At 35.7% G+C, this 12,767-nt stretch overlaps 2 protein-coding genes and 1 long non-coding RNA gene across 4 annotated transcripts; 2 read left to right on the plus strand and 1 right to left on the minus strand.

The window, feature by feature from the left end:
* Positions 1-4,050: 4,050 nt before the first annotated feature.
* On the plus strand, positions 4,051-6,054 carry LOC106446713 (probable inactive serine/threonine-protein kinase fnkC). The gene is made up of 5 exons (XM_013888489.3): positions 4,051-4,630; positions 4,769-4,938; positions 5,045-5,327; positions 5,407-5,555; positions 5,672-6,054. Exons 1-5 carry the CDS (start codon positions 4,197-4,199, stop codon positions 5,809-5,811), a joined length of 1,176 nt encoding a protein of 391 aa, XP_013743943.2. The 5' UTR covers positions 4,051-4,196; the 3' UTR covers positions 5,812-6,054.
* Positions 6,055-6,301: 247 nt separating this feature from the next.
* LOC111202435 lies at positions 6,302-10,009 on the minus strand. 2 transcript variants are annotated; one of them, XR_002655419.2, is made up of 4 exons: positions 7,285-10,009; positions 7,071-7,183; positions 6,838-6,935; positions 6,302-6,596 (listed from the first exon to the last, which is right to left on the minus strand). It is a non-coding gene; the product is annotated as an uncharacterized LOC111202435 (long non-coding RNA). The 2 variants fall into 2 exon arrangements; XR_002655418.2 differs by having other exon boundaries at positions 7,274-10,009.
* A 244-nt stretch (positions 10,010-10,253) lies between these two features.
* LOC106402756 (probable inactive serine/threonine-protein kinase fnkC) lies at positions 10,254-12,255 on the plus strand. The gene is made up of 5 exons (XM_048760039.1): positions 10,254-10,664; positions 11,085-11,254; positions 11,343-11,625; positions 11,717-11,865; positions 11,938-12,255. The coding sequence occupies exons 1-5, from the start codon at positions 10,288-10,290 to the stop codon at positions 12,096-12,098; spliced, it is 1,140 nt and encodes a 379-aa protein (XP_048615996.1). The 5' UTR covers positions 10,254-10,287; the 3' UTR covers positions 12,099-12,255.
* Positions 12,256-12,767: the final 512 nt, after the last annotated feature.

Raw genomic sequence — 12,767 nt, forward strand, 5'->3', positions numbered from 1 at the left:
TAAAGATCTTACGTGGCTGATCTCCCAACCATTCAAACTCCTTTTTTTGGGGATGGAACTTCAGGAATGGGTGTCCCCGACGAGGTCTCACCCTTCCCATTGTGGTACATTGGGTCTGCTTGTAGATCGGGTCCAACCACGATGGTACTTGGTACTCACGACCAACTCCATGATCATCACTGGCTGGCGAAGTCATCCTGCAGGTAAGGATCCGATAAGAACCATAATAGAAGTATATATATAGTGGGTGGTTTTGAAATCGTTTCACAACTTTTAGAAGAATCAAAACTTTCACAAACTCTTTTCTTTTAATGAAAACAAGTTTTTTTTTTTTTGAAACGTCGGAAATGCCGATCCCTTAGGACAAAACTAAGGGATCTTAACCCCCGCTCTGATACCAACTGTAACGGCCCGACCCTCCGGCCCCCGACCGGAGTTTCCGAAATGGCGTTATGGACACATGTCTACTCATTTAGACAACCCTACGTGTCCCGTTACTGGTCCCAAGAGTCGACGGACGCATAACCTTTTTTGAAATACCGTCACACCCACACCCATATACTTCTACTTACAGTCCCGCGCACAGGGAAATGGAAGGGAGGGATGAGCAACAAGTTACTTAGTGAAGTGACTCTAGACCAGCCTGCCCGCATGACACTCTATACTACTCTATGCGGGAATTAGGACTGACTAGCCACTACAATCAGTTATGCAACTTAACATTTCATACGATCATCATTACCAATCATTCACAATTCTCTACATTTCTAGCAACCTAACGATCAACCAGTACAATGTTCTCACTCATTGCCCCACACATCAAACCATAGACTTAACCGACTCGACATACAAGACTGACTCCACCTTATGTCACCTTTAACACCCAAACATTTTTATATCCCGCCTCTCGCGGTTGGCACACTGTTTATATCTCGCCTCTCGCGGCTGGCTCTTCTTTCTTTCCCCGTAGCTAGCTCTCGCTAGACCACTACCTCATATTTCCTGTGGGTGCCCCAACGGGACAGTACCCCACGGTTCCTATAGGTGCCTAGCGTAGAGTTATTACCCCGCGGCTTATATAACCTAGACTCTAGATGCCCACCCGTTCTCGGTGGCCCAAACAGGACTTCAAACAGGTTCATTGACACGTTCACCTTCTCATTCACCTTCTCATTCTCATTCTCTTTCATTTTCACATTCACTTAGACTCTTACTCATACACGTTCACTAGACGCCACCCGTTATCGGTGTCTCACACAATACACATCGCACTCAAGTTCTAATTACAATAACATTAACAATCAATACTCATCAATCATCTTAGCATTCGCTTCTTCTAGTATCCTAGCTTTATTCACAATCAACCCATGGGACTACACATCCAATCATACAAGCATCATTCATCAACCAATCATCATCACAACAACATAAACCAGTTCATTAAGTCCTATTTATCAGTATGAGTGTTCTTATGCATCATGATCCATTCATCTATCATCTTAACAATAACATGTTCTATCAACCTAGCTCTCAAACATGGACTACTCAATCCTAACTCCAACATAAAGGAGTATACATAATCATGAGAGAAAGTTGGGTTCAAGACACTCCACCTTAACCTAGATCTGGATCTGGATCTGGAAACAAGAGACAAGGGAGAGGAAATCTGAACAGATCTGGAACAAGGAAACAAGAGAGCTGCGAGATCTGCCCACCACCACCAATCGGCTGCAACAACCACCAGCACCACCACACGGCCCCAGCGAGGAGGAGGGAGAGAGGAGAGAGAAGAGAGAGACGGCGCAAGGGAGAGAGAGAGCTCGACGGCTAGGGTTTTCGGTCTCCGGGAATTTTCTGCAGAGCTTCGCTTCAGTTTCTGAATGAGACAAAAGAAGGGGCTGCAACTCTTTTTATAGGAAAGGGTGAAGGGAACCGTAAGTTTTTGTCAAATGTGCCGTAGAGAAGCCCATTCTTTTATGAAAAATTTAGGGCCACGAACCGGGCCGTTACACAATGCAACTGAGAAAACGGATGGAGTTTTGAGAAGTTATACCAGTCGAAGATATCAAAGACGCAGCCAAAGGTTTCCTTGCCAACGGTGGCGGACGTAGTAACAGCCATACGGGGGCATGCGCCCCCATCTAATTTTTCAATTTCTTTGAGTAATTAAGCTTAATCAATGACAATGCACCCTATTGAATTATAAAATATAGTGAAAAATGTTATGTGCCCCCCCAATTAAATTCAGTTCTAGATCCGCCCCTGCCAACGACACCATAACATTTGAAGCCGAGATTCTGTCCTTCTCTGAAGCTGACTTTCTCTCGAGTTAGAGTTAAAGTGATTCCACAATCACTCTTTTTTTTTTTTTTTCGGTAAAATAATCACTCTTTTGTTGTTTTTCATTTTAAACCGGAGATCTCCGCTATGTAATTCCAGAGTGGCCAGGTTAATTACCTTTACTCAGGTTCACTGTTTTGCTTATGTTCAATAAACAAAAGGAGTTCGAGCTTCCTTATGTCAAAGTTCCTATCAATCAGACTGCAAATGTTGCACATATTAAACTAGACAACAGAGTTTGAAAGGTGAACCAAATTGCTTTTAGTTAATATCACACCCTTTATATATATTTTAAAATTATTAAATGTTCTATTTTGTTTTCATAGATATTTTATTTTGTTTGGTTTTGTAAATTAATGAACTAAGAAATAAAAATAAGGGAAATTGGATTGTATATCAAACAAAACCAATATAACTAACTAACTGACCAAAAAAATCTGCTCCATCAATTCTACAATATATGGTATATTGTCCTTATGTTAATTTTTTACATTTTCTTTACTTTTTTCCCTTAAACAAACAAGATTTTAAGGGAAAAAAGTAAAGAAAATATAAAAAATTAACATAAGGAAAAGTATCATCTTTAGTATATAGTATGATTTGAATTTTTAAAATTAAACACTTTTTTTAGAAAAATATAGATAAATAATTTTAAATTTGTTTCGACATGCTATATAGAATATACTATCATTGTATATATGTGTATCATTTGCTCATGAATCTTTTTACTTTTTCCTTGTTGATTTTATTTAACTTGTATACTGATTTTTGTTAGTTCTATTTTTTAAGAAAAATAAATTCTAAAAACTTACTATATATTCAGTCATTTAAATTAATATTTATTAACTATAAGTGTTTCTACACATAATTTTCATTCACTAGTCTAATTTTATTTTATTTTAAAATATCAATATATTTTTGATAAATCCTATCGGCTGATCCGGTTGGCCTCGGAAGGAACACACTTAGTGCTACAGAGTGGACTGGCTGCCAAACTGCATGACTCGGGTTTGGAATACCTTCCGACTAATGCCAAGGGGTGAACCGATCATCTGTTATGATCCACCATGTATATCACTTGGGACGAAACCCAAGCTCAGACTAGCCAAGTGATGATAATTTATGGTATACTATATTTTATAGTAGAATATTATGTATCTATACTATAGAAAGAAAGTAGAATAATAACAAGATGGTATTAAGAAGGAAAAAATGAATGTAACCTTTAACCATGTCGTGGTTTCCACTGGATGAATAGTCGCCATGTTGGTGCATGTCAGATATCAATTTTTGTCCAGTGCAAAACTACTAGGTCCTTGATGTGGCTAGGTAGCATGGATTTCTAACTCCTACGTAAAACAATCAAGCTTATCTGCTATCGGGGGGTAGGCTCTCAGGGATTAGTAGGTTTGATCTCTGTCGACTGTCCGCCACACATCCTTGATTAATAAAAAAAAAAGAGAGGTCAAAATGAAATTAAAAAAAAAAACATTTTAGTTATTGACTTCAGTTTCCAACTATAGGTGCTATATTCTTTATACTTATTGTAGGGAAGTAGTTCACACAAATTCCCCCAAATAAGATTGAAACTTTGTCAAATATTTGTATAAAAAATGTAAAACAACACCTGATATCTTATATGAAATGAAGGAAATAGTAATAATAAATCTCGGTCATATATAAATACGCGCCCCAAAACCGCCTGTAAAAGTGGATCCAACCTTGAGAAATGAGAACGTGCCAACAGCCCTCGTGAATACGTAAGTATCACTATCAGATAAGATTTGATATAATTTGGCAATAACATACTAGAAACGTGTTCTGACAAATATTTTAATGGGCCAGTACAATAATCCATGTCTATAAATAGCAACACAGAAACCGTTACAGGTACACTTGAAAAAGAAAACAAAATGTTTACCGAAGAAAAGAAAAAAAATACAAACTATGGAACAATGTTTGTCTACTGCTTCTTTTGTCTTGTTTTCGTTGTGGAAGTAGTAAGATTTGCAAAACCTTACTACAACTTTCAAAACCTAGTGGAGACAGAAGCAGCAATAGAAGAAGGATTATTGGACGTGGGGATACTTCCTTGTAACATTAGGAGCTCTGTCTCTATTCCTGCTCGGGATCACAAGAAGCTCTCGGCAACAATAAGGGAAGAGACGAGAACTCGTCCTCCAGTTACGTACTGTGTGAAGTTCGAGTCATTTGACACAATGTCTAAACTGGTCAAAGACAACGGTGACAAGTACGAGTCACATCCTTTCTCAGCCGGTGGATACAATTGGTACGTTGGGTATAGTTTATAAGTTGACAAGTCCGTATAGATCCTATATTAACACATTGCTTTAAATCTCGTCAAAATCTAATTGGTACATGTTTTAGCTAATATATAATGTGAACCGTTTTCTTAATATGTTTTAAGGACGTTCTTAGTCTACCCAAATGCGGACAAGCCAGTGGGCTCGGGTGGATACGTTTCGCTATACGTTAAAATCGATAACTCAAGCTTCATCGAGAATCAGAACGAAGTGTATGCATGGATCAGATTCCTCACCTATAAAAGCACTACGGACACGTACCATGAGTTCTATGGTAATAACTAATATATATATATATATTAGAGAGACAGTTAGGTATATTGTTTTAATCTTTTGTGGTTTCTTCAGACTAAGTGACTATAGTTTTGTCCGGTTTGTAGTGACTGACGCGCAGAGGTTTCACTTGTTTAAACAAGAGTATGGAATGCTAAACTTTCTTGAGATTGGGTATTACCAAACTCCGGTTCATGGATTCATTTTCAACGGCGGGCAGAGTGTGTTTGGCGTTGACATCGTGGTTTCTAATCCCCCTATATGGGAGGATGTCTCTTATGAAGAAAACATTCCTGGCCCTGTTATTGGCTGGAGAATCGACAACTTCAGTAGCGGCGAGCATGACTCTTATTACACTTCTAACTCGTTTTCTTCCGGAGGAAGAAACTGGTGACGCTCTCCACATATATATTTACATATGTATGTATATAGATATACAGTATGTATTAATTTTATATGATGTGTGTAGGGTACTGAAAGTTTATCCAAATGGAGTTGGGACTGGAAAGGGTAATTCGTTGTCAATTTATTTGTTGAGTGCGTCAAACAAAAAGGGTTACGTGAAAGCCAAGTTTAGAGTTATTGACCAGATCCGTTCCAACAATGTGGAGAAACAAGGTTAATAAGGCTTATGCCGGAAAACAAAAGCCTAATTAGCTTCTTTTTTTTTAGTCAAAAAACCTAATTAAGCTTATTTGAAAGATGTTATACTAACTTTTGATTTGTTCCTATAGTGGAGGGATGGCCCAATGCCGAACAAAATGGATGGGGTGTCGACAAACTGATATCTTTTGCAGATGTCCAAGACCCGTCCAAAGGTTTCCTCGTCAACGATACCATCAAATTTGAAGTCGAGATCATGACTTTCACTTGAGTCGACTCTATCTATAACTAAGCGCTTAAGATAATCCCAAAATCATCATCACTTGTACGTTTGTTGTTTTTCCTTTAATAACCGGACGGATGTAGTTCCGTGGGTGACCAAGGGAATGTGAATCACTATCACTATGGTTCACTGTTTATGTATCTGTGCAGTAATAATTAATCCGCGCTTTTTTACTTTGTCAAACTTGATCAATCCAGAATAAAAATATCACACTATAAACACTTAAACTTGATAGGGTTCGATATATAAATGATTAAAGAAAAGCCCACAAGGAGAGGGAGAAAGCAACATCAACATATGTAGCTTGAAGAGATGGTATGAGAGGGAACTGGTGTTTTATGTATCTTAGAGCATCATTAACCCAAATACCTATTTTAGGTCTCTTAATAATTTTAAAGTATTAAATGTTGCTTAAGAGACCTAATTAAAAGACACCAACATTTTTGTGCTTCAATGGGAGTCTCTTATTTAGAGGTTATTAAAAACAAAACTTAAACATTGTTTAATGAGATGAACATGTTACTCCATGAGATGATTCTTCTTAAGGTGTCACAAGAAGAACAAATTGAGAGCCAAAGATACAAATGAGTTGCAGGTCAATCAAGAAGAAGGTATCATGAAAAATGTATTCACGTCATTCTCTAAAACTGCTATACTTGTAATATATATAGATCATTGATCTTTCTTCACTGACCTTCACATAATCAGGTATCCAGTGTGTCTGTTTATTGTTTTCTAGCAACTGCTCCTTCAACAGCTCCACTTGCACAAACCTAACAGGACAAACACAAACAAACTTCAGCCTCCTAACAACGCAAAAGAATGAAACAACAAGCTCCATATGATCTTTGCTAATTCTACGTGCCATACAAATCTGATGTTCACTACTTACTGAAATAAATACAGTATGGAAATGAAAACATGGAAATCAAGATAAAGTGCCTCACTGGAATAGCACTGAATGATGCAACAACTAAGACCTTAGCTCAAGCTCATATTAAGCAAGAAGCATACCAACTGGGAACGGCTCTATATATGAGAGGAGTGTCTGATCGCCAGCAAAATGGATATGAGTGAACAAAGCTCCCCGGTTTAACAAGCCTGCCTTTGGCCTGAGATAACAAGAAATATTATTTGACAATAAGAAGCCGCCTAGAATTAACAATCCAATGGTCCAAAATGCACATAGATCCTCAGACACTTGAAAAATCATCCAGGCCTGTTAGAAGTTAGGCATCAATAATTACCTTCACGGCTTCAATTATATCCTTGTCTGCATCTTTGACATACCGGCACTGAAATGGGTAATTCTCTCAGTGAACAACCCATCGTCATCAACAGCCACAACTAGATTCTCACCCTGAAAGAGAGTATCAAAACATATAGAACATTTACATTATGAGATAAAGGGAGCTCAGTAGAATAGATCAATAGAGACAAGCATTCGTACTTCTTCCCTACCAGGGAATCTCCATTGTACGATTTGATAAAGGTACGATCGCGTCTCCGGAGCCAAGATCCGAGCCGTTCTATCTCCTCATAGACAGGGATCGCCGTCATCTTCAAGCAGCGATCGATCTTTGAAATCTCCGTTCTCCGTTACGCCTTCCCCGTCGAACTCGCCGTCGTCTGCGTACGGGAGATACATGAACCATTGCCATGAGAAGCCTTCCGTTTCGATTCCGCATCATGGGGAGTCGATGCCCAGCCCTCGGTTTTTCCTCCCTTTCCTCCATCAAGTGACGCGTGTCCAAGAAGAACCGTCTCTTGTGACGCTTAATTAGGAGACGTCGCTTAAGGTAAATCATTTTTTCCTTTTATTTTTAATCAGAATTATACCTAAATACTCACATAAGAGACGCCGATAATCGTGCTCTTACATAACCATTTTTCTCTCTTTTTTTTCTAACTTTTAAACAATAGTGTTCTTTTGTGTTTCAAAAAAAAAAATGTTGATGTAAGATATATAGAACCCTATCAATTTGAACAATATTAAGGCATCTAATTCTCAGAGAAAAGGTGAAAAAGATAATAGAGAAACTACCAAAAGACAAAAAAGACAAAACCACCAACAGGTGGCACTGCAGCTTATCTCCTCAATGCGATATCATTATGCAGCAATATTTTCTTTGTAAACAATTCTCTTAGATATCTCTAACATATTTTGTTATTTTTGCTTCTAAAATAGAAGAACTCTACAGTAAAATTAGAGTTTACTCCAATAAATTTCTTTAAATATTAATCTCTAATTATAGAGTAAATTAATGAATTGTTATAATTTCTCTATAAGTAGAAGAATAAAGATGGATTGAAAAAATAAAAGTGGGTTGAAGAAATAACAATTCTCTATTTTATAGAAAAAAATAAAAGTGCGTTGAACTAAATAAATACATAGATGAGTTGGAGATGTTCCTATTTGCATATTTTGTTGGACTCGGGGTATTATTGACCTTAATCCTTTGGTTGATGATTTTGTCCACTGACTCCTAATTTTGTTTTATCAAGGGTAACAAATATACAATTTTAAGATAGTTATTAGGGAAATGCTTTTTATGACTTACTATGTGTCTGGAACATTATTCTCTGTTCACAGTAATTATATTTTTTCCTTAAGCTTTACTGAAGAATAAGAGTATATTATATAGTCATTGGTGTTTGTTACATAGTGATTAGTAAGCATATTTCTAGAGTTTTCACGTCTATTAAGAATATAATAAATGTTTACAATTTAATCTACAACTAGATTTTGATCCGCGTTTTGAAAGCGTGGAAGTATATTTGTTGAAAAATTTATTGATATAACTATTTGTTAACTAATTTATTTCGCTATAAACATTTTCGGTTTTCGTTCGACTCTAATTTGCTTTTATTGGTTTTCGATTTCAGTTTGGTTGTAGTTTTTGGTTTACAAATATATGAACAATTTTGGTTATATATGAAGTTGAGTTTTGGTTAAAGTGATTGAATATTTTGATATTTTATGTGGTATGGATATATAAAAATTTCGAATTTTTCGGTTCTGGTTACATTTATGTTTTAAATCATTTCAAATAATTGAGGTAAAATAAAAAATCATCATATTGTGAATCACCAATATAATAAAATGGGAGAAATATTTAGAAAATTATTTTACTTACATATCTATTTATTTAAGGTATAAATAATATAGCAAAGAATAACAAATAATTTTAATAACATAAAGTTACTATATTCAGAAAAAATGTTATAGTTTTTATTAAAAATATAATCTGTAATGTTTATATTATGAAAAATTATAATGTCTCTATTTTATATTTTCAAATATTTTAATTTGCTGAAAAGAATTAAAATGAGACGCACTATTACTTGATTTTAAAATCACATGAAAAAATGATCAATTTGGGTCGCAAAAACCAATTCAACCAGAAAGAAAATGAAACATATATCATATTTTATCTTAATAGGTTCAAGCTCACTGTCCTTACAAATCTAGTTTATTGTTTTGACCGACAAAATCAGGTTTATTATCGAAAAAGTCACTGAAAAAATTAATAAAAAATTTTGTAATTAATTGGAAAAATCAAGAGCTTAATCCCTTTAACATTATAGATTTACTTTTCAATACACTTTCCAATAACTATCCACTAATAAAATTTAATCAATTCAAATATTCATAATTAATGTTTCTTAAAAATATACAAAGTACCTTAAAAATATAGAAAATCTATTTTTGTGTAGCAAGAATAAACTCTAGAAAATTTTACTTTCGGAAACGGAGGGAATATTAAATAGAAAAAAACCAAAATGTTTACAGGGCCTAGCCCAGTTTGAATCACATAAAAAACCTAATTCTAGAAGCCCAATCATGTTGAGTACCGGTTAGTAAGCCCAAACTAAAGGATTAGTAATGGAGATGGAGATGGCGACAGTTTTACGGCGAGGATGACGATGAAGGATACGGTGAGGGTGATGTGATCAAGCCAAAAGAAGACAAGTCTGCGTCATCCTAGAAGATCTTATTGGGTTCGATTCTCTGAAACTCTGAGCCTTGTTAATCAGTTGTCGATCGAGCAGTTTCTTTGTGTTTGAATATGAGTGGTCTCAACTTTTTGGTATTGATTACTGCGTAAAGATCTTGATCCCATAAATGGGTGACTCATCAGTTTTTGAACTTGGGTAGTTGCCAGTTGGGTGGTAAGAACGTTCTTTTGGTGTTAATAGTATCATATGAATACGTGCCAGCGCGTAAACCGCATCTAAAAGTATATCCACTTTTAAAAAATAAAATAAAATAGGAGAGTACGTTCCAACAACTCGTGAATCACACAAGTGTCACTATCTTACACGATTTGATAGTATTTGGCCATAAAATACTACAAACGTGTGAATTCGTGTCATATATTAATGGATTAATTACAATAATATATGTCTATATATACACAGCACAGAAACAGTTACAGATACACTTGAAAAAAGAAAAGAAAAATGTTTGCCGAGGAAAAGAAGAAAAATACCAACTATGGTTCAATCTTTGTCTCTTGCTTCTTCTGTTTGGTTTTGGTTGTAGGAGTAGTAAGGTTTGGAAAACCTTATTACAACCTTCAAAACTTAATGGAGACAGAAGCAGTAATGGAACAAGGATTGTTGGACGTGGGGATACTTCCCTGTAACCTCAGGAGCTCTGTCTCTATTCCTGCCCGGAATCACCAGAAGCTCTCGACAACAGTAAGGGAAGAGACGAGAACTCGTCCTCCAAATTCGTACTGTGTGAAGTTCGAGTCATTTGCCACTATGTCCAAACTGGTCGCAGGCAACGGTGACAAGTACGAGTCACGTCCGTTCTCAGCCGGTGGATACAATTGGTACGTACATACAGCCCTAATTTAATATTTTTCTGGACCTTAACATACAGAATTTAGACTCTTAAGATTAAAGGTTTTGTTAATTTTTTTTATTTAAAATTTTTATGACTAATGTTTTTTGTAAATTTTTAATAATATATATTAGATTATTTTCAATCTATTTTTTAGCATTTTGAGTTTTAGTGTGGATTATTTTCAATCTATTTACAAAGAACATGGGACAATCACTTATCTCCTTGTGAGCCATATTATATATATGTATATCAGTGTAGAGTCATTTCCACACTTAAGATGTGTAACATTTTAAGTTTTTAACATATTGCTGTAAATCTCGTCAAAATCTAATATATATATATATATATATATATATATGTTATAGCTATATATGTATTTGACCCGTTATACTTAATATGCTTATAGGACGTTCCTAATCTACCCAAATGTGAACAAGCCAGTGGGTTCGGGTGGATACGTTTCCCTTTACGTAAAAATCGATAACTCAAGTTTCATCGCTACTCAAAACGAAGTGTATGCATGGATCAAATTCCTCACCTATAAAAGCACTACAGACACATACCATGAGCTCCATGGTACTAGCTAACCTAGAGAGAAGTGTATTTGTTGTAATCTTTTGTGGTTCTCTTGAGACTTAAGTAACTAGTTTTGATCGGTTTGCAGCGACTGAGGCACAGAGATTTCATTTGTTTAAACAAGAGTACGGAATGCTAACCTTTCTTGAGATCGGGTACTACCAAAATCCGGCATATGGATTCATTTTCAACGGCGGACAGAGTGTGTTTGGTGTTGACATCGTGGTTTCTAAACCGTCTGCCACATGGGAAGATGTCGCTTATGAAGAAAACATTCGTGACCCTGTTCTTGATTGGAGAATCACCAACTTCTCTTACCAAGATAAAGTCTCTTACACTTCTGATACGTTTTCTTCCGGAGGAAGAAACTGGTGAGTCTCTACAAAGATATATATATATATATATATTGTGTGTGAGTGTGTATATATAAATAATGTATTAACTTATATGATGTATGTGTAGGGTATTGAAAGTATATCCAAATGGAGCTGGGTCTGCAACTGGTAATTCATTGTCACTCTATTTGTTGAGTGCGTCAAACGAAAAGGGTTACGTGAAAGCCAAGTTTAGAGTTATTAACCAGACCCCATCCAAAAATGTGGAGAAACAAGGTTAGTGACGAAAATAAAACTTATTAGGCTTATTTGAAAGATGTTACACTAACTTTTGAGTTTTCCCAACAGTGGATGGATGGCCCAATGCAAAAGAAAATGGATGGGGTGTCGACACACTTATACCACTCGCAGATATCAAAGACCCATCCAAAGGTTTCCTCGTCAAGGATACCATCAGATTTGAAGTCGAGATCTTGGCCTTCTCTAGAACTAATTCCATCTCTAACTAGGGCTTAAAATAATCATCACTCGTACCTGTGTTGTTTTTTCCTATCATAACCGGATATAGTTGGTACTTGGTAGTAATTCCAAGTGAATTACTATCCCTTTGTTTCACTGTTTTTGTTTCCGTCCAATAATAAAGAGTTACAGCTTCTTTTTTTATAACTGATGAGAGAAGATAATACGGAAAACATATAACAAATGCGGCAAAGTAAATGACACAAAAATTTAGGATGTTTTACCGAATTAGTTATGTCTACGGGCATAAAGATATCTATCTATCTTATTAAAACTGGAGTACAAAATGAGATTGTTTGGAAACTTGATTAGTAGTTTAAAATATAAATCTGTTTGGAAACAGGGTTTGTTTAAATTGTTGCGTCTGCCCGTTTTTCTAAAGCCCATCGAAATCCATTTATTCTATAACCCATCGATTTGAATTTTGAAAAAAATAGTTACCTTAAATATCTCATTCTTATCGTATAAGATCTTATTCACTGTAACTGATCGATGAATACCTTCTCCCCACGTAAAAGCATCAATAGGAACAAAATAGTATATACCCTAACGATTTATGATGAAGATATTTAGGAAATATCTATGACTGAATAGCAAGATATCCTAAAAAGTTTTAACCAATTAAATAGAACTTCCATAATTTGAGCGAACATTTCCCG

The sequence above is a fragment of the Brassica napus genome, chromosome C6, assembly GCF_020379485.1.
Source record: "Brassica napus cultivar Da-Ae chromosome C6, Da-Ae, whole genome shotgun sequence".
Lineage (NCBI taxonomy): Eukaryota > Viridiplantae > Streptophyta > Magnoliopsida > Brassicales > Brassicaceae > Brassica > Brassica napus.

What these genes read in the sequence shown, in the direction of transcription:
- LOC106446713 (XM_013888489.3), top strand. Translation starts at nt 4,197, where the DNA reads ATGTCTATAAATAGCAACACAGAAACCGTTACAGGTACACTTGAAAAA. An exon ending in CACGTACCATGAGTTCTATG is followed by an intron (nt 4,939 to 5,044) that starts GTAATAACTAAT and finishes TCCGGTTTGTAG; the next exon opens with TGACTGACGCGCAGAGGTTT. An exon ending in CAACAATGTGGAGAAACAAG is followed by an intron (nt 5,556 to 5,671) that starts GTTAATAAGGCT and finishes TTGTTCCTATAG; the next exon opens with TGGAGGGATGGCCCAATGCC.
- LOC106402756 (XM_048760039.1), top strand. Translation starts at nt 10,288, where the DNA reads ATGTTTGCCGAGGAAAAGAAGAAAAATACCAACTATGGTTCAATCTTT. An exon ending in CACATACCATGAGCTCCATG is followed by an intron (nt 11,255 to 11,342) that starts GTACTAGCTAAC and finishes ATCGGTTTGCAG; the next exon opens with CGACTGAGGCACAGAGATTT. An exon ending in TCTTCCGGAGGAAGAAACTG is followed by an intron (nt 11,626 to 11,716) that starts GTGAGTCTCTAC and finishes ATGTATGTGTAG; the next exon opens with GGTATTGAAAGTATATCCAA.